This window comes from Poecilia formosa, unplaced genomic scaffold, assembly GCF_000485575.1.
Source record: "Poecilia formosa unplaced genomic scaffold, Poecilia_formosa-5.1.2 Scaffold15, whole genome shotgun sequence".
Classification (NCBI taxonomy): domain Eukaryota; kingdom Metazoa; phylum Chordata; class Actinopteri; order Cyprinodontiformes; family Poeciliidae; genus Poecilia; species Poecilia formosa.
Window position 1 is genome coordinate 1,862,226 of NW_006799954.1, and position 20,626 is coordinate 1,882,851.

At 39.7% G+C, this 20,626-nt stretch overlaps 1 protein-coding gene across 4 annotated transcripts in view; it reads right to left on the reverse strand.

Moving 5' to 3' along the window:
- Positions 1-1,269: 1,269 nt before the first annotated feature.
- Positions 1,270-20,626, reverse strand: part of slc35f3b (solute carrier family 35 member F3b) — a 48,378-nt gene continuing 29,021 nt past the window's right edge. For all 4 annotated transcript variants that reach the window (XM_007546182.2, XM_016668475.1, XM_016668474.1 and 1 more), the window contains 6 exons: positions 11,751-12,090; positions 8,675-8,894; positions 3,968-4,093; positions 2,412-2,604; positions 2,227-2,316; positions 1,270-1,825 (listed from right to left, as the gene is read on the reverse strand). In XM_007546182.2, the coding sequence (XP_007546244.1) occupies positions 1,584-1,825; positions 2,227-2,316; positions 2,412-2,604; positions 3,968-4,093; positions 8,675-8,894; positions 11,751-12,090 (1,211 nt within the window). In that variant the 3' untranslated portion in view covers positions 1,270-1,583. The remainder of the gene's footprint in view (positions 1,826-2,226; positions 2,317-2,411; positions 2,605-3,967; positions 4,094-8,674; positions 8,895-11,750; positions 12,091-20,626) is intronic.

Sequence of the window (20,626 nt, forward strand, 5' to 3'; positions counted from 1 at the left end):
ATTCATACATTCACAACAAGGCAGAGTTCACGCGTGTCGCTTCACAAGGCGAGGGCCTCACTTGCTCTCCTGTTTACCTTTTCCCAAAAGATGCGAATGTTTGAAATATGGTCAATGAAAATAAATCAAAATGATATACTTTACTTTTGTAGAAAAGCTGGAGAAAATCCAAGCCATGTTTTATAAACTCTCTCCTAAAGTCACAGTGAGATAGATTTTTACCATCTGTTGTTTTCTCCAGAAACAAAACTGTCGTAGCTCTATAGGACAGCCTAAAAGTCTAAAAGGTGTAATGTGTTATATCAAGAAGCTCGGGGATTGCTTTTGTTCATGTTCAGATTTAATAACTGGTTAGTTTTCATTTTGGCTGCTGGTTTGAAAGTAAGTTTTAACCAAACCTATTGTCTGGGTTTCTTGAAGCACATATATATCTAGCAACTAAACTTTGTGTATCTCATGCACTGAATGAGAATATACTGGTTTAAATACAGTCCCTTGCGAAGGTATTCTTATTTCTAGAACCTTTCCACATTTTGTCAAATTCCAACCACAATACATTTTATTGGGATTTTATGGTATAGATAAAAATAAAGTAGCACATTATTGGTAGGTGAAGGGAAAAGGATACACTGCTGGCGCAAGCACTACGCATCACCCTGGAAACACAATTCCCATAATCTGAAGGGCCATGGGAATTCAAGGGCCAGGGAAAACTCAGTGTGACTGAGTTTGGGTTACGCTGGAAAGCCTTAGTATTGTAGAGTATTGAATCAGGGAGTGTCAGAACACAAATGAACCCCCTCTTGTGGTTGTAATTTGGCAAAATGTGGAAAAAATTTCGATTTTTTTTCCAAGACACTTTCATGTTGGCCATATCGGCATGTGAGCAATGATTGTGGAAGATTAACCCCATGAAAGCCCAGACCCACAGGATGGAGTTTAAAAGTAGCTCTTCTGTGCTAATCCAAAAGAAAGGCGTTTTGAAAGGATGTGTTTTTAGCGCCAATTGATCCTCAGATGATAAGACAGATCTCCTCACACCAAATGAGCCTATTAGGTCCACAACTCCCCGGGCTTTCCAAGGTGTGAAATATAGCTATGTACAGTACACAAAAGGCAGGAAGGGATTTCTTTTGTTCTCAGGCATTTTTCTTTGGATCAAAATGTGAGTCAATGCGAACCTGTCATGTTTCTTTCTTTCTATCTTTCTTTCTTTCTTTCTTTCTTTCTTTCTTTCTTTCTTTCTTTCTTTCTTTCTTTCTTTCGTTCGTTACTGGAATTGATCAGGCAAGCTGGCAAGTCTTTTTTAAGGATATGATGAATAATTAGAAGAATTTAAAGGTTCCGCAACAGTGAGACTTTAGTCATAGTTGATACCGTTTTTAAGTTAAAAAAAACAAACAAAAAAAAACAAAGCTGAGAATTTGTTTAATTCCTATGGATTCTGAGGCTCTGGTATCTCTCTCCCTTTGTTGAATTGTCTGATCACAGCACAGTCCAAACCTATGGTAGCTTCGCGAAACACAATGTAGGCCACTAGCCAGATCAGATGTGTTAATGTTCCCCGTTTAGTTATAATGGAGTCAACGTGCGTATGTTGACAGGGAGCTCCTGCCTCTCCCTCTCCAGTTGAGGCTTGCGTTGGCGCCCGTCTCCCCGGCAACTTCTGCCGGTTCGTCCCGTTTACGCAGCTTTGTAGTGAGCCGGATGATACACTGGTCCCAGTCCTCTGGCAGCAGCAGCATGAGGAATCCCAGGCAGATGATGAACACAGCAATCAGGCGCACCGTGTTGAAATTGATGTCACAGGTGTAGAGGTCAACCACTGGGAAATCAAACAAGAATGTGTTAATGCAGGACTGTAAGCATGTATTTGCATCAACTTCCACAAATTTCTGCTGTTTGGTTTTTTTCCCCCTCAAAATGTTAATGTCTACAGAGGACTACACCATAGACGAGGACACCGCATTGACACATATTACTGTAGTGATTGGTCCACTAAGCGGACTCTTTCATCACCTGTTTTAATGTTTCTTTAGTGGAAGGTGTGGTACAAGTGCGTCAATAAAATCAGTAAATGTTAATTAACAGCTACACATGTATATAAACATATCACTGGCACTTAAACTGGCATTAAGAGTATATTTATGAACTCCAAACGCACAACATTTTAAAATGTAATCAAATCTGAAGATTCACGACTGGATGAAAGGTTGAGGCACTTACTGGCATTCACAGGGACACTTAGGACAATGCCGAGGGAAATTAATGTTGGGTATGTTATCGCAATGCCGAAGTTCACTAGGATGTTGAAAGCTGTTGGGAGAAAACATCTTACAAATACGTTCCGCATTGAGAATGTGAAGGAGAACTCTTAGTTTTGCATGAAAATCTCATATTTGTCTTGTTACCAAAAAGCAAGGCTGCTACTCCGCAGAGGTAGGCCCAGGGGATATCTGCAGGTGAGCCAGTGTACTCCACATGAGTAAAATACAGGATTACTGGCACAAAGCTGATGAAAACAAAGTTGGCGCTTCCGACAATGCTCAGGAAGAGTGCAGCCTCTCCAAATTTGGCACTACCCAGGACCATCTTGAAGAGTACCTGAGGATACATGAGAGGGGAAATGTGTTTGAAAAAAAAACAAAAAAACTCTCCCACTTTATAGAGCTGAAGGGTGTTACAGAGGGTTTGCCTGCCAACTACCTGCCATGTTATGTCTGCTGCTTTGTATCACATTAGGCAACAAAGACAGCAGGGTGGGAGAGAAGAAACTCAAAATGTGGCTTTCTGTCCCCTTAGATCAGATCTTCAGCCTGAAGCCAGCAATCCTCATCAAATATATCACAAACCTCTGTCTGCTGGCTCTCACAGAAATTCACATTTTATTGCAGTGGAATGATCTCACTTTGCCCTTTCCTCTTCACATAATCTCTGTACATTGTCATTTCTCTACAGATCACCACCCACACAGATTTTATAGGATTAACATCTGCAAACTGAGATGGTCATGCAAGAAGGCTCCTTTTATACTGTGTTGATTGTTGATTCAGTGATATATTTAGACTCAACATTCCACTGAAAAATCCAAGGAGGTAGGGTCTTTCAGTTTTTCTTTAAGCTGTTATGGTATTCTTGCACCGCACCAAGGTGTTAGTGAGAGTAAAAGAGAAAAAAACATGCCGAGAGTATTAAGCATCCTCCACCATGCTTAGCATTGGGCATCATGTGTCATTTTGTTCATGGCTCAATCTTAGTCTCATCTAATCAAAGCTCGAAGTTCAAGTTAAAAGATTAAAAGTTTGAATGTGTGAAAATATTTGTATTTATTCAATTTTTTTTTCTGTTGTGACTCCTAAATAACCAGTTGGTTTAGAGTCCAACTGTTATTTTGGAGACTAGGTGACCTACGCTATTGCTCTGTACCTCTTTTACCATCTGACTCACTGTGTGTGGTTAAAAATACATTGAGGTCCTAATCTGGCCTTGTGGCCGGTGGGTCTCTGTGTCATGTAATATTTATACCCCAAGGAAAGAGTCAAGACTAATTACAGGTACCCAAGCTCTCATTGAATTATAAAAGCAGGGCAAGATTAGAAACAGTTCTTCAGTTCTGTTCATTTTTTAGGCTTTGTCATCACGGGTATCAATAGTTGTGCCAGTGTTGCTTTTATTAAAAGCTATTAATAACATGGATTTCTTTCCTCCCTCTAAATGAATGAACTACATTTGGATTTTGCTAGATTTCTGTGTGAGATGTTGTTACTGCAATAAAGACTGAATTTATCATGAGGCTTTTACACTATAATCTTTTCCTCTCTTCTGCCACCTAAGGAGGATTTCATAAATAAGCCAGATGAAATATGCAAAGCCGTTTTGAATGTTTGCTCCGTTGAGGCCAAATATATCAATAAAAGCCTTTCGACTCGGTGAATCTGTGCTTTGATTGAATGAAAACAGAGTCTACCTTGTAGAGCGCTGACATTGAAGCAGATGCCACGACCAGAGTGATGCCGATGACTGAGTGGCTGTGAAACCCATCAGCGTAGGTCATCATGACGATGCCTGCTATGGCCAAGATAGCTGCTACTATCTGTGGAGAGACAGAGCAGCAGTGAGTTACGGATGGGCGACACGTTATCTAGTTTAGTAATTATGATAATGAATCTTTTACTGCAGTTTGGGGCCCCAGAAGGTTTCACCTGCTCTTTATCTTTGAGAGAATGCCCCCACAAGGGTATGCAAAAAAAAAATATCTAATAAGGCCTGAGTTGCGGTTTGTTTGCAGAAAGTATCTGATTTTTGACTCACGTTCTTCTAAATCCTAACAGTCACGCTTCTCAGATTCTTGGGTTCGCAGTGCGAGAGCTTTCAAGTACACAAGCAGCAGCTTCTACAGCGCTGACATTGATTTCCACTGCACTGCCAGAGTGATTACAAACCAAACACGCCGCCACGATCAGGCAGTCCCCCACTACACTTCTCCCACTCCCTGCCTTTATGATTAACATGCCTCCAAGAATGACACCAGATCATCTGTTTCATCCCGCTCACAGTCGGCCTGGATGTACCCAAATAAGCATCACTCATTTGTGTCTGTCACATGTTTTGTTTTCATCCTGGAGCTGAACAAAAAGCAGGAGTCGGAGCTGGGCACACGGTGGAGCCCAGCTGAGTGGATTAGCTCTTGCGTTAAGAAGGTGTCAGGAAGATAAATGAAGAGTGTGTTTTTGCTTGGCCGTAGCCCCGAGCCACTTTTTTTTTTTTCTCTTTTGGCAAAATTGCTCTTCCCGCACTGCAGGCTGCCTGTCAGTCACAGCAGTACGTTTCATTTTAGTAAACGCCAGTTTGCCTGCCGGATCAGCAACTATGAAAGATGTTTCAGCACAAGTGTTTCGTCAGAAGCGCAAAAAAACAACAACAAAAAAGCAAGCAAGACTTTACCTTTACTGGCACAAACAGTATTGGATATGGGTGTTTATCTGACAGACCAGCACAAGTTAGACCAAAATTGCAAAGTGAAAGGAAAAGTATTTTGTCCTAATTAAGTTAGAAATAAAGTTTTAAAAGTGTAGAATGCCTGGAGCTGTATGGAGGCACAGTTGTCACCATTGTTGCCTTACAGGAAGAAGGTCCTGGGTTCAAATCCCATCTGTTGACACTGTAGTTTAGCTAAGGTAACTAATATTATCACTTGCTATAATCTGAGCTAGCGAGAGCAAGTAGATATTAAACTGAAAGGGCCCCAGGAGTGAACCTGAAACGTTTACATATAGACACAAAGAAGTTGTGCATAGTTTGGACTTCTATACACCTGTCAGGTCTCCGAAGAAAAGTTTGGAAGAATTCACGAGAGGATCCTAATAAAGTGAGGTTGGGTGCCAAAAGACAGCCTCATCATCAGACAAGATGGAGAGACTCTCCAGGCTTCTTGGAGGCTGCTTATTTTCTCAGAACCAGCTTGGGCTTTTTGTTCCAGGTTGATTCAGGTCTCTCGGGGCAGAAGTTCCTTGAATGTTTACTTATTCCTCTGGTAGGAAAATCTATTTTCCTACCATCTGTTCATCAGCGTGACTAAGCTCTAACCCACACAGAAGAAAGTGTTTTTATCATATCTACATTAGATAACTGTTGGGGGAAAAAATGATTCTGTTATTCTTTCAAGAGGTTTTGTTTAATTCCTCAGAGGACAGGGAATTCATAACATGCCGGATCCGAATACTACGGTCTGGAAGAGAGTATTTCTTCGAGGTCTGAGATCTGTACTTCGTCAAAAAGGGAAACATAGGTATTACCCTCACAGGAAAGAACTAATAAATTTGAGGAGAAAGTCCATTTAAAAAAAATAAAAAATGTCTCACAGCACAATGATTGCATTCGAGCAATCTCAACATTATTAGTACAATCTAATGTTGCACAAAATGCCTTGGAGTGTTAAGGCATCTTTCATCAGTGTGGGTCAGAACAGTAAGGTGCATGCACAAGTATACACTCGTGCATTTCAATTTCCGCTTTCGTGTGAATTTCTTAACACTTCCTATGAATACTTTTGCAAGTTACTGTGTAAGTGAACAATGAACAAAATCGGCCTTCCAAGACATAAACCCAAACACAACTCACATAAAAGGTCCCCATGAATCTTTCATATTGCAACAACACTGACATGTGACTCCACTGCTACCACAAATGAAGGTAACAGACTACTATCATATCTTTAGGGACACAATAACACCGACATATTGCTAACATCTGTTAAACAAGGCCATTTTAGCACACTCCATCGTTCTCTTTCTTCTGTGACAAACCCATTGTAGATCCCCCGCATTGCCGCAGACTTTCCACACACTGCAGTCTCCACCGCCAAGCAACAGAGCGAGAGGACGTACAAGAGGCAGTCAAGCAGCATTCTTACTGTTGCCTTACTGATGCTTTTCATTACAAATAATGGCAGTAGGGAGTAGGGGAACGCATGAGGGAATGATAGGGTGGTTTGTCAGGGTTTGGAAAAAATTGAAATAAGGGCAATCCTTTCTGCAGGGTGCATAAGGTCTGCAGAGGTGAGCGGTTTAGGAGCATGCAGTGGGAAAAGAGAAGGACACGCTTCACTCTTCAACCCTTACTTTTCTGTTTGTCTCTTCTTGTCCAGGCAAGACATGATTAAATTAGACAGGATCATTGGTGAACTGAACATGCTGTCATTCTACTCTCCAGTACTGTTTATTTAACTCATACAGCCAAGTAAGAGCCTTAAGAGTTATTTGCTTCATTGGAGGCAAAATCTTAATTTTGCCTCCAATTAGAGCTAAGATAAAATGTGTTCCCATTTATATTGTACAAAAGCTCAGAGAGGGACAAATAGAAGCTGATTGTCCACTGAAGGTCATCCGGTTGTCCTCTAGTGCCTTTACTTGTGATGTAAATGAAACAAACGCATCGCAAGGCTAAACTAGCTTTCTCACAACTGAACATGAATATATAGTGGAATATGTGTTTTACAGATTTCTTCTGCTTTCATAAGTGTTTCCATTAACACTAATTTTATCATCAGACAAAGATAACCTGATTAAATACACAAAGCTATTTTTTAATTATTTCAGAAAGGGAGGAAAAAAAAGGTTAGGGTTAGATGGTCCTGTATCCTATATCAAAATGTAATTGCTCTTCTAAAGCTAAAAACTATTTGTGCCACCCATGGCAGCAGCTACTGCCATCAAGGGTTTTCTAGCAATGGTTGGTGTACATCACTGTGAAGTGAATGTTGGGGCTCTCTTCTTTGCAGAATCACTTTAATTCAGCCCCACCGGAACGTTTTCAAGAAAGAAGTGAATAATCGACGTCATGCTACAATATCTTAATTAGATTCAAGTCCAAACTTTGTGCTTGTTTTAATCTTAAGATCCTGAACTGATGGTTTGACACTTTCCTTCAGAATATTCTGGAATGAATTTGTGGTTCCATTAATTAACGTTTGGCAACTATGAGAAGGGCTTTCCTGTTCGTTTTGGGCAGCAATGGCTTCTTTCTAAGTGTTGACTTGGATGATGACCTCAAGTGTAACAGGTGAGGCTTGCAATTATTTAGAAGTTGTCTGGGTTATAACTGCGACCTCCTGTATGAGTCATTGATGCGCTCTTTGAATAATTTTACTAGATCGGCTGTTCCTGAAACATGTTTTATTATGGCTCCATGAATTCTGCATTTGTGAATAGTAGCTCTCACTGTTGTTTGCTGCAGTCCCAGAGCCTTAGAAATGGCTTTGTAAACCTTTTCATACTGACAAATATGACAAATAACTTTGTTCTTGATTGTTCTTTTAGATCGAGACATGATGTGTTACTTTTTGAGATCTACATTCTTTCTACTCCATGTTGTCAGACAAGTTCTATTTGAGTAAGTAAATTACAATTCAGACAGTAAACGGGATGTAGTTAGACTTATGAAATTGAACCAAAAACATACATTTTTTACACAGAGCCATATTGGCTTGGAGATCGTTTTTTTCTTTATAAATGAAATAATTATTTAAAAACTGCTTTTTATATTTACTCTTGTTACCTTTATTATTACAATCTGCTTGTTAATCTAACTACTTAGGTGTGACAAATAAAACTCAAGAAATTTGTAAAGGGCAAAATATTTTCCACAGCTCTGTTAGCCTGGAGCACAAAGATGTGAAGAAGGAGAAGAGAGGAGCTGCAAATTTTTATGCTGTGAATATAATTCCATGTCTCTTCTCTAAGCATCATGAAAAAGATTTAATCTAGAAGAACATGTTTATCTGTGCTAACCATAAGTAAGATAAACCAATTGCTTTCTCTATTTTTGACTGCACATATTATGATTTGGTCTTAATACAAATCCGTGAAAAACATTATTTTGCAAGATAAAAACCAGGAAACACTAAATTAAAAGATTAGGATCACTTGACTCAGTAGATTCCAGGAGACAATGGATTTACTCATAGATGCTGATGTAAAAATAGCTCAAGGATTTTTGGGGAATTTTGTGAGTCACTCCTTACATCAAAGAGTCACTTTAACGACAATTAAAAAAAAACAACAAAAACAAAAACTTTAAAAACGATTAAATGCTGCAGCTTCCTTTTTCAGTCATCTTCTGATGCAAATATGTTTTCTCTTGTTTTCTCACATGAGAAAACATCAAATACACTCACCCTGACCCCCATGAAGCGGTCTCTGAGTACAATCCAGGACAGCAGAAAGACGAAGGCTTTGTTACAGCAGAAAAGCGCTGAAACATCTGTTGTGTTAATCTTCCTGAGGGCCTGCAGGTACAGGTAGTTGGTGAGGATCCACAGCAGGCCGAAGGGAGCGACCTTGGTGAAGAACACCTTGGGGGTCAGGCCCTCGTCCCCAAAAAACCTGCAGCACTCCCTGTGTAGAAATGCAAAATGTAGAGCACTGTAGTACTACTTTGGAACTGAGGTTAAGATTTATGCAAATGAAAAAAAAAATGGTCTCATCACACTGTAGCCTAAAAACTTATCTGCAATGAGTGTGCATAGCAATTCCCACCTCAGCAGTTTGATCAAACTGATTTTTGTCCCACATCATACTGTGTAAGGGAGAAATAAGTAAACATTTAGAAATACAATAAGATCTGCCAAAAGCCACAAAGCAATTCGTTTTCTCCTGTCACTGTGAATAAATTGGAAGAGTTTTGTGACTCAACCCCCAGCGTAGTGAGGTCCTGTTTAAATGACTGTTGTTAAGTCATTTAAAAAGCAGAATTATACTTACATAAACATCATCTACAGCAAACATATTGTTTGCTTTATCCAATTAGCTTTTTAGACTCCTTTTTAGACTCTCGTTACATTTAGGGCACGAATAGGATCAAAGATTATTAGTTTTATTCTTTATTTAATCTCAAAATAAAGAGATTTCTCAATAACTTTGAGATACTGTGTCCCAAAACCTTACAGTTGGGTTAGATTAAATCATATTTGTGATTCTGAGTGGTCCAGTCAAAGCCCAGTCTTAAATCCCAATGAGGATCTTTGGCAAGACTTTTAAAATAATGTTTACCGCCAGTCTGAATTAGTTTTAGTTATTTTGCAAAGACGAATTGAAGAAAAAAAAAATAAAATAAAAAAAATCAGTGTCTAGATGTTCAAACCTGGCTGAGACATGCAGCCAAAGACCTGCAATCGAAAATGGAGAAAAATACAAATGCAGGTCTTACTTTCTAGATTTTCATCGCAAAGAGTTTGAGGCTGTACCAGTTCGTAGGAGTCAACTCTGTTTTCAAGTTCGCAGATATAATTGTCTAAGGAGTTAACATATGTTAGTTTTAGCTACAACTTGGGCTGGATGGGCTACAGATCATTAAAAACAAATAAAAATGAATTTGATAAGAGGAAGAAGTTTCTTACCACAAAAAAGCTGACTTTCATCATCATGTTTAGTTTTTGATAAAAACACCTCCAGAAGTGTTTGGATGAAGGTCCAACATCTGAGGCAAAGTCTACACTCCATCCTTCAACTGCATGGTTTGTTTTATAAGATGGCAAATAATCTTATGTGGTGACTCTAAATATCCATACCTGTGGAAAATCTTATTTCTGGCATAAACAAAATCTCTGGATTTTGGTAGAAATGTATATATTAAAAATGTGCCTCTAAGCTTGAGTTGCCAATTTAGAGTAAGCGGCAAATCAAATGATGTCTGGTACATCAAGATTTATGGAAAGAAATTTAATATGGATTCATATTTTTGCACACACACATGAAATATTGCTTTCACTTGTATGCGTGGAACTGGGGCAAATCCTGTGTGGAAATAGCTCGAATCCATTGTGTTCATTTATTTGAAATGCCACAGGAATAAGTTATTGCACTGTGCACATTTCCATAAAGAAATCTAAAACAACCTTTAACGACAATATTAAGCTCAGCGTTTTTTGGACTTTCCTCAGAGCGCTGCATATAAAAGGATAAAATCAGAGAAGATGAAGTAGAGTCAGAACATGGGGATAATAAAAGAAATAGTGGAGTCTCAAAACACCTGTGGCCTCTAAGCTTCTTGCAATCCTTCATTTTTCATTGTTCGCTTCTTTTCAACCTAATGTGCCTTCTGCACTTTCAATTTCTTTGCAAATTTTTGACCTCTGTGTTAGCGGATTGCAAACAGCAAAGGCTGCTTCAATCAACATGTTAAAAGATTGCTAATTGGCTCTTGATAAAAGACAAAACAGGGGCATTTATTATACCACAGCAGGTATCGTAGAGAAGCGCTTAGCTGCGTATTTGCTAATTGTACACATCTAATTTAATCTTCTTTTACAAACTGATCAACTTACGTTGTGCAATGATATCTTGATAAACACGTGCGCAAATCTAATTAAAACATTTCTCTCTAGTAAGTGATCGTATTTCAGGTGTAGTTTCTAAAAACAATGCAGAGTGAGACCTCATCAAATTTCAATTAATCAAAATTTGGATTTAAAGATTAGATTGTTTTTTATTATTATTATTATTATTTATCTAGCTTTGAACTGTGTTTGTCCTACATGTCGTGCCCATGTTTCTGTTAATGGTCTGAGAGGAAACCTAAGCAGATGAAACACTTCACAGTCAGAGCAGATCAGCTCCAGTTGAGAGGTTGCATTCCCACAAGGAAGATTTACATCATAAAGCTGTGTCGGACGTACAGAGCTAATGCCTTTTTCAACAAGCATCTTGATCTCTAAAGTCACCCAACTGGGAATATGGAGATGACAGATTATATTGCCAGTTGGACTACAATATGATAAAGAAGCTGGTTTATATACGGCAGAGCTGAGCTACTTCTTGTACAGGAACAGAATGCTTGTTTGTTAGCTAAAACACAAAGTTTGGCCATAAAGCACTGGGTCAGCCATCCAAAACTCAGTGAATTCAAATGATGCGATCACCTCCATGACCAAAATCATCCATCACCTACGTATACAGACTGCTTCTACAAATATCTGGAAAATAATACGCGTCTTTCAGTGTGGCAATGTAAAATAAATGCAACCTGTAAAATACCTATGTCAAATCATGAAACCTCTGTAGTCAACTCAGCTATGAAGTGAAGTCTGGGGCAGTGGGATGGAAATGTTTGGGAACCCCTGCTGTAGGGGTTCAAACTTTGCTTCAGGCAAGCAGAAATTGGCACACAAGTTTTTAAATTTGGATATTATGTTTACTCGTTTTTTTTTGTTGTTTTTTTTTTTCTTTTTGCTGACAGAGGGCAATTCTTCCAACCTCAATCTCTGCCTGGGCGTCTGCCTCTCAGGACTCTTGCACAAATGGCCGACGTAGTAGACTGGGAAGAAGAGGCAGTTCCAGGTGGTGGCGAACCAGGTGAGCGTGAAGGGGGCATCAAACTGCTTAAAGGTCAGCTTGGCCAGCTGGGTGGAACCCGCCCAGGACGAGCACACGCACATCACCATGGCGACCCCCCACAGGGCCTTCCGCACCTGCACGGCTGTTACTCTGACGCAACAGTGTAGCCTCCGCCTGCTGGTGCCGGACTCTCCGCCAGCTGCACTGGCCGACTGTGCGTCTGTGGAGCCCACCACATTCTCTCTGGTCCGGTCTTCTCCTGTGGACGGACAAACGTAAGAAGAAAGAAGTTAAACAATCATGTGGACATTTTCAACAATTTGTAACGCTGCAACCCTTATCTTCAATGAGTTTCCCATTCCTGCTGAAGAAATGCACATTTTCTAACACATTTTGAAATGTGTGCCACAAAGTTCAATTGTGTTCCCATCTGACCACATGAACAGCTACATATAAAATGAGATCAAATTACATACAGGACTCTATTTACTATAAAGGGGTTGTTGGCAGGCATTTAGTTGCCCAGATTTTATTTCACGTGACGTCAATGAATACATATGCATCGCACAACTTCCAGATGTTTATCAGCAAAATAAAAAGAAAACAATTCATCACTTTCCTTGTACTGAACAATTACGAAGTACCATATGTTGGAATGTCACATAAAAATCACAATAAAAGGCTTTATAGTTTGTAGGTAAAACTTGACAAAACGTGAAAATATGAGTTTTAAAAGGAAGTTAATACAAACGGTTATAGTTGCAGTTATTCTTGCAGTCAAACTAGAAGAAGAGGTGTTAATTGTGTGTGTCCTGCACCACTCACTATTACGTCTTTCCCGATAAGAATAGCTACTTCCGTGGTTTATATGAACTTGAAAGTAATCAAACGTCTGAGTTAAAAATATGATAATCAAGCCTGACAGGCATCAGCCAAACAGAGGACAAAAGAGGACAGATCTGATATCTAATCCAAAACCTCCTCTCCTGTATACGGTAGGGGCGGGGGCGCATGTGTGTTTGTACAAGCCAACAATGACACATGCACACACAGCACCTTTTAACTTTTCCATTTTCTGTCAAAAAACGTAACAGCCTCCATATGTCTTCAATAAATCCTGGTGTCTATCATCCAACACACACACACACGCACGCACGCACGCACGCACGCACGCACACACACACACACACACACACACTCTGCTACTTCAGATCTGCTTACCTAGATTATTTCATTGCATTTATCCTTTAAAATAGCTTACAGATCTGCAACTGTGAGCCTCTTTTAAGCAGTTCTGCTATAGTTGAGGAATAGTATTTGTAAAGAAAAGAATGTAAACAAAGTAAAAAAAATACAAATAAAAACAGTTATGGAAAGAAAATTATGGACCCCAAAAGACAGCCTGCACGTCTTCCTAAAAATATTAACAAAAATAAAGATTGAAGTAAGTCCTGACTGTTGAAAGAGACCATGGTGTGGTCAAAAGAGTACTAGTATCCTCTGAAGCCCTGGAGGATAGTAGTATCTTATGAGTCTATAATGGGATTTCAAAGGAATTTAAAATCCACCATTATATGGTATAAAAAAAAAAATCTTCAGAGAGGAATGTTCAAATCCACTGCCCATGTCTGACTGTGCAAGCAACTTCAACCTGAAAGTAGACACGCAAAGACGTCTCCATAAACCCTAAACTGTAACAGCATAGGGCTTCGTCATGCACATCCAGGTTTTGGTACATCTCAGCAAAGAAATGTCGCTTGGAATTAGGCCAGGAGTTGCATAGCAGGGAAGCCCCTATGAACACGCTCTCGCTTTTATTTTCTTCACAATTGTGTCACATTATCCACATCAAAACTTTCTATTCAAATGAATTTTAACACATTCATGATGACTGTCTTGTGACTATCAGTCAACCATATGTCTCCAGCAACAGCAACAGAGAAGCAAACAGCACACAGCAACCCAACGGCGGTTTTGTTTCAATGCAGCTTTATAATAAGATCCGTTTATCTTCTATGGCCGCCTTCCAAAACGTTAAAATGGAGTATGTTCCTGATAGGGTTTAAAGAGTGATGAAGAGCTGCAGGAGACAATAAGCTGATTCATCTCTGCTGTGTGCACCTGACTGAAATACCGAACACACTTAAACAAGCTTCAGTGAGATAAGAATGATTCTAACTTACACGAGCGCAATGCCGTAAAAATGGTATTTTGTGCAGAAGGAACAGGACATTCAACTAAGCCTTTGCTTTTAGCTGCTTGTCCAGTTGGAGGCAGCTGCCACACACTGGAGCCACTGCAAAACATCAATAAAAAAAAGCATCAAAGCAAATGTATCTGTTGTTGGGATAACTTCGCACTTAAAAACAAGTAGCTTATTTTAAGCTTTAAATTTATTCTGTGAGAAAAAGTATTGTTTTTAACATGCTATTGTTGTTTCGATGCTATAAATCAAGTACATGTTGGATGTGCAAAATCTGCATAAAAACCATTAGAACCTCCCCATATGAAGAAGTTATTTGGGACAGAACAATGAAAAAAAACTGCTTTGAATTTGTGCATAACTGTCATAAAAACAGCATATTTTTAGATGTCTCGATGCAACTAAGATGTTAAGATAATAATTATTATAGTAGCTGATTATTCATATTATTCTGACAATAAATCAATTGACAATTATTAGTCCAACTTTATATTACCCTTACTTTGGTCAGATTCTAAACACTCCAGGTGGATGTGAAGCAAAGGATGAATAAACACATGATCGCCACAGTTAAGTATGGTAGAGAACCTGTGATGCTGAGAGTCTGCTCTTTTTTCAAAAGTATTAGAGTGCATTGGATCATGAACTACCCTCAAAGTACAGCAATATTTTAATTAAGAACCATTTGCCATCTGCTTGAAAACTGAAAATCATTCATGATTGGATCTTTGAAAAAGATAATGATCCAAAACTTACGGAAAGCACAAGATTAACCTTCTGCAATGGCAATCTCAGTTGACAAATATAAATCTTATTGGAAAGTTGCAAAAGTAGGAAAAAAAAATCTGCATCAATCTAATCTGTGAAACCAAATGCACTTGAGTTTTTATTTTTTTTTGTTTAAGCACATTGCTGAGATGTTTTAAGGGAGCTGCATAAGTCGTCATCCATCATGCCCAATGAAGCGGCTCATTCTCCTGAGAACAGCTGACCTTGCCAGGTGATCTCATCACAAATTAACTCCCTCTATAAACTCTAATGTTAATTCTCTGCTCCCCTCCCCCCATGCCCACCCTCAGGCTACATAATGTATGCAAGCGTATTTCAAATTTGCTTGTGTATTGCTGCCAGAACAAAACAAAAAAAATACAATAAAATGATTTTGTATCCAATCAGTGTGTCTGGAATGAAAGCACCAAGAGCATTTTTGCTACCAGTAACACCTAATTCAAAATCACAGTCTGTTTTTGTTGTGACATGATGAATCAGTAAAACCTTGACAAATGAAGAAAGAGAAATATGGATGTCTGTACGTGTGGTGCAAAAGGATGAGAGTTAAGTTTCTCTATTCTGAGCTCCAAGCCTCTTTGTCTTCTTCTGAAGGTCATCTCATGTCTGTGCTGCCCAGTTTTTGTCTTTCCTGGGAACCAGTCCCACATCCTGCTGCTCCTGCCTACCATTCTATAATGCACCAAGGCTTAATCTCTCAAATGCAACCTTCAGCCAATCCAATCAGCCCCCAGGCCCGCTCAGGGTCCGAGCAGGCCCTTTCCAGTGACGTGGCAATAAAAACGGCAGGAAAACAATATTGATCATCCTGTACCAGATGTTCAAGTCACCCTGACAGGGAAGCAAAATATAAGTTAGCATTTTGTATTGCTTTTATGGAGCTCCTCTGATTAGCTTCTCAGCTGTTATTACATAGTTAGTGCCTTGCAAAACAAAGAGAGACACGACCAAGAGGCTCGAGGGGCTGGAGAGACACTGCTTTGTTGTTGCAATGTGAGAAATGTAATAAAACTCAGTATTGTTGCTCAATGCTTTTGCTATTTGATATCACAGAAACACAAGCTGATGCACTTCACACTGACACCAACTGTGACTAATCATATCATACCAACTGTGAGTGCTGTTGATGAACAATATGGAGTAAGGATGAACTAATTAGTGTGATGGAGCTGCATGGCTGGACTGGCAGAGCAAAAAAAAAAAAGGAGGCTTTGCCGGTAATGCCATTTGAAGCAATTAATTGTAAATAAAACGCTTGAAAAATGATGTAACAGCTAAATTGTTAACTGTGATCTTTTGAACTCATCAGTGCATAAACACATTTCCTATCAAGGTGACACCAAGGATACTGTATGTGTGGAATACTAGTGGGAACAAATTGTCTAAGCTCATAAACGAGCATTTGGGAATGTACAGCAGGTCTAAATGTGGTTAAAACCTTTCATTGCTGTATTAACAGAGATCTTTAACTCAACAGCTCCATGTACCTGAACCACTTTGTGTCCAAACGCACTTAAATCAATCATAACAGGAAGCTGTGGAATCCCTGGAGACAGGTTGAGTGTGTTTGGCTTGAAAGTAAGACACAAACTGATCTGCTCTGACAGCTCTGTATGGTTTTTCCTTCTCTTCACGTATCTATTCTCAGCTGTTTCTATAAATCAGAACTTCTCTAGATTTACTATGCACAGGGAAATTTTATTTTAGCCCTGCTGGACATTTTCTCCTTCCTTAACAAAGAATTCCACTTGCGCAAACTTGCATCGGTCCCTCAGGTTTCCTCAGGCAAAATGTGTTGCAGATATCTATTTATCCTACATCCTTACTTATCAGTTTGCTTTATTTTAGCATACTTGTTACTTGTTCATAGGAGCACACTAGAAGATCTTCAGATTGTTTTTTTTCCCACTAGCTAGTCTATTTTTTAAGCTCTTCTCCACCCTTCAAGCCCATTCCCACCCCCCCGCCAATTCCCAACCAGCCTCACTTCTACGTCTGTTCTCCTCCCTCCCCCTGCAGCCTCTGCAGTGCAGATCTGTCCTGCTGATAGCTGCAAATCCCAAACGTGCCAGCAGAACCCTGCCTGGCTGTCCGGCCTCACACATCTGACAACTTGGTTATGACAGGCTGAGAAGTCGGTTGCAACCCATGGCACTCGTCACTCTGTCGTGCCCTGCTTCCCCTAAAGCAAGAACATGGATCCATTTGAGTAGCGTTGTGTGTAGGTAGCGTCAGGCTTGTGTTGGTCAGACAAGGTGGCCCTTGCAACATTTCTGGAGATTTTGGGAGTGGGAGAAATAGATCTACAAGGGAGTTTTATCTAGCTGGCTGTTAGGTCACAACTCCATATAGAAGAGGGAGTGCACTGCAGCGCTTTGCCTCACTGATTTATGAGTGTAAACAGATCAATCACCCGTTACACACTTCAAAAGAACACTTCTCCTTGTCTCGCCGCTGGCTCTGCTTGGTGATGAATATGAACTGACCTGGGGAACTGACCGCCACTCTTCTAATTAAATACATGAGGTCCTGCCATAGCTATTTACTTAGCTTATGACACTGAAATTAATACATTGAAAGCTCTAAATGTAAATCATTTTCCTTGTGCAAGGAGAATATATGTTCTCTGAACTGTCTGAACAATTTTCTTGACTTAATATTTCCAACATTTGATGAAACTTTATTGTCTACAGTCCAGGTGATTAAATAACTTTTCAATGCACATCTAGTAGTGGTGTAAAAATGTAAAAAAAAAAATAAATAATAATAATAACCTGCATATTAAGCTACAATTACACTTTTGAGAGGTTATGCACTCAAATAATATATTGAATGGTCAAAACCTCAACAAATAACCACTTCATGACCTCTAATCTACAGCTAAGCTTACAGGAGAATTATTCTAAATGACACTCTGGCCATTTTTTTCTTGATCTTTGTCACGCAGCATCAGTCAATAAATCAATAACAACAAAAAAAAAAATCCTTCCGTCCCCGCTTGACCTACGAGGTTTGTCGTTTCTGAGGGTGAGGACAAACACAGAGTGAAAGACGAGTCTGAGTGTGAATCTTTGTTTGAAATGTGAATCACTGCAAAAATGTTTGTTAGCCTAAGACTACACATAAGAGCTGTAGTTTTACCACAGCAGAGACAGTCCGGCAGACATCAGTCACTGTCTTTGTAATGTCTGACTCTGACAGACAGAAGTGGTCTGTGAAAACTTGGCTCTGACAGCTGGGTCAGGCCATCCTGTCAGTAAGAGCCCGTTCAACACGACAAAGCGAGATCTTCTGACAAGCCTGTCTGACTCCATATCACAGGAGCTAAAAACACACCCTGCTGCGTCAAACAGCTGATAGGCTTGACCGCGTGGGCTGCGGGGACAAAGGCCCCAGAGGACAGACAAGGGAGGGACAAGTGTTACTGATCCCCCTAGACTTCAGTCTGGATCACTTTCTCCTTCAGCCTCGAAGGACGGCGAAGCAACTTCCTCTTAGAGCGGCAGCAAACTTTGTGTTTGTCGCTGCCTTGACGCAAACAGCTGGGTCTGCAGACGACAATGGTCGATGTTGTGTCTCCTTGAAGACTCACTTGTGTGTGAGAGGTGAACTCGCTCAAGTTTGAGTGGGTCTCTGCATTTTATTACGAGAAACAACCTAAAAAAAATAGCATAAAAATCTATTTGTATTTAGCCCTCCACAAAACCCCCGAAACGCCAGCACTACCTGCTTTGACCCATTCAATCCTCTCTCCTGCAGTTCCTTAGAGGAGTGAATTACCGTGGAAGGCCCTGAACTTTAATAGACTGGCAAAAGGCCCGGTACACTGCATGACAAATCAATATTTAAAAGATTGGCCACAACATCCTTGTTAAAATAATGGATAGGCTAACACTCCTGGTGTGTGACTCACCAAGGGATGGTTTTACTCTTCTTTCCACCTAAAGTCTAGTGATAACACAAGAAAAGCAAAATCAGCTTGGGTTAAAGGGACACTTGAATGTTTTTGAAGTGAGTCTCTGCTTGACGGTTTTAAGCGTTTCACATTTTACCTGCAGTAGCGAATACAACTCTGATCACAAGCAATTTTGTCAATAAACTTCAAATAAATGACAAATTAATAAATGTCTTGCTCCTATTCCAATTCTCTGCACTGATTCTACATTTGATTAACATATGCAAAAGCTCGGCCTCCCAAAAAAGGTCAGAAGTTCTGTCATTGCGAATTTATATCGCACTTATCAAGCGAAACGGGCCTGTTCCACTGGCTTTAAAAATTAAACTCGTAACAAGAAGTCTCATTTCTACTCCACCGACTGCCTTCAAAGTCAACTTCAGTCACACTCAAAAGGCAAAAGGACTGGAAGGATAAACTACTTAAAGGTGTTTCTAAAAGAAACTTTCAAAATTAAAGCATTTGCTGCTAATATTTGTGATACTTCTTCAATATGTATGGATGCTAATAATATGTTTTGAAAGATGAAACGTCATCGCCATACTGAAGTTGTTCTATTCATACCAAGCCTAGAAGCATATATATAAACCAGTCAGAAAAATGCAGATAAATGGTAAATGGCTTGTATTTACCATTCATACACAGTGCTGTATAAAGTTAATTCACAAACGCATTCACACAGTGATGGTGGCACACTATATAGTAGCCACAGCTGCCTTGGGGCAGTCTGACAGAGGCAACCTTCTACTTAAGGACACAAACTGATGGTCAAACTGATGTACTTTTAGGGAGTGTCTGAAACAGACACATCCTCCTTCTGGATTTTCTGGTCGAGACCAGAGTTCATGCTTCCACCAGTTTCAGTAGATCCTCAAGATCCTGAAGAAGCAAAGCAACCCCATAAAACACTGTTTGGCTGTAGGTATGATGCTCTTTTTCTGAGATGCAGCCTTAGTTTCACATCAGATGTAAAAGGACAAACCTTCCAGAAGGTTCCGCTTTGCCTCTTTAGCACATGGAATATTTTCTCAATAAATATCTGAAAGATCATCGAGATGTTTGTTGATATTTATGTCTTTTGTTTGACAGTGGATGATATATTTTTGCCTTGACTCTCTGTTATTAATAATTTATGAACACTGACCTTAACCGAGGTCAGTGAAGTCTGCATTTCTTTAGCTTTTGTTTTGGGTTCCTGAATAAAATTTTGAACCTCTCTTGAAGAACCTTTAGCAGGCTAGCACCTCCTGGAAACATTCTTCCATGCAAATAAACTTGCAGAAATAATGCCATTTATGTTTTAGGGTTGATCAAAATATCTTCACAGTTTAGAACTTAGGCTAATTAAACTAGCAACGATATCCGTCATGCAGTAAATCGAGATGGTTTTAAAAATTGGTAAGTTTGCAGCAGTGAAATTATGACTGTCCCTGTCATTTGCTTGACTTTGCTTCAGTCTGACTATAAACAGTAATTCATGCTAAAAACACACGAGACCCTTAAGACAGAACAGCAGCTGGTGAAATGTGGCCATCATCCTCAGGGACTCATGAACGCTGAATCACCTTTATTAGATGCCTGCTCTCTTTCAAGGCTTGTATAATGAAGTTATGGAGATTAAAGAGACTGATATGAACTTCTTACCCCTCGTTCCAGCAACACAGGAACAACACACACACACTCCCCAAGGACACTCTTTCATTTAAAGAGAAATCAATAATCACCCTCCCCGCCTTCCGGCCACTGAATTTGTCAGAGCGTGCAGAGGAGGCAGTAACTATTTCAGACGATGCCACTGAATCAAACCCAGGGCGAGAGAAAATGTCAGCATATACCCAGAATGGATCT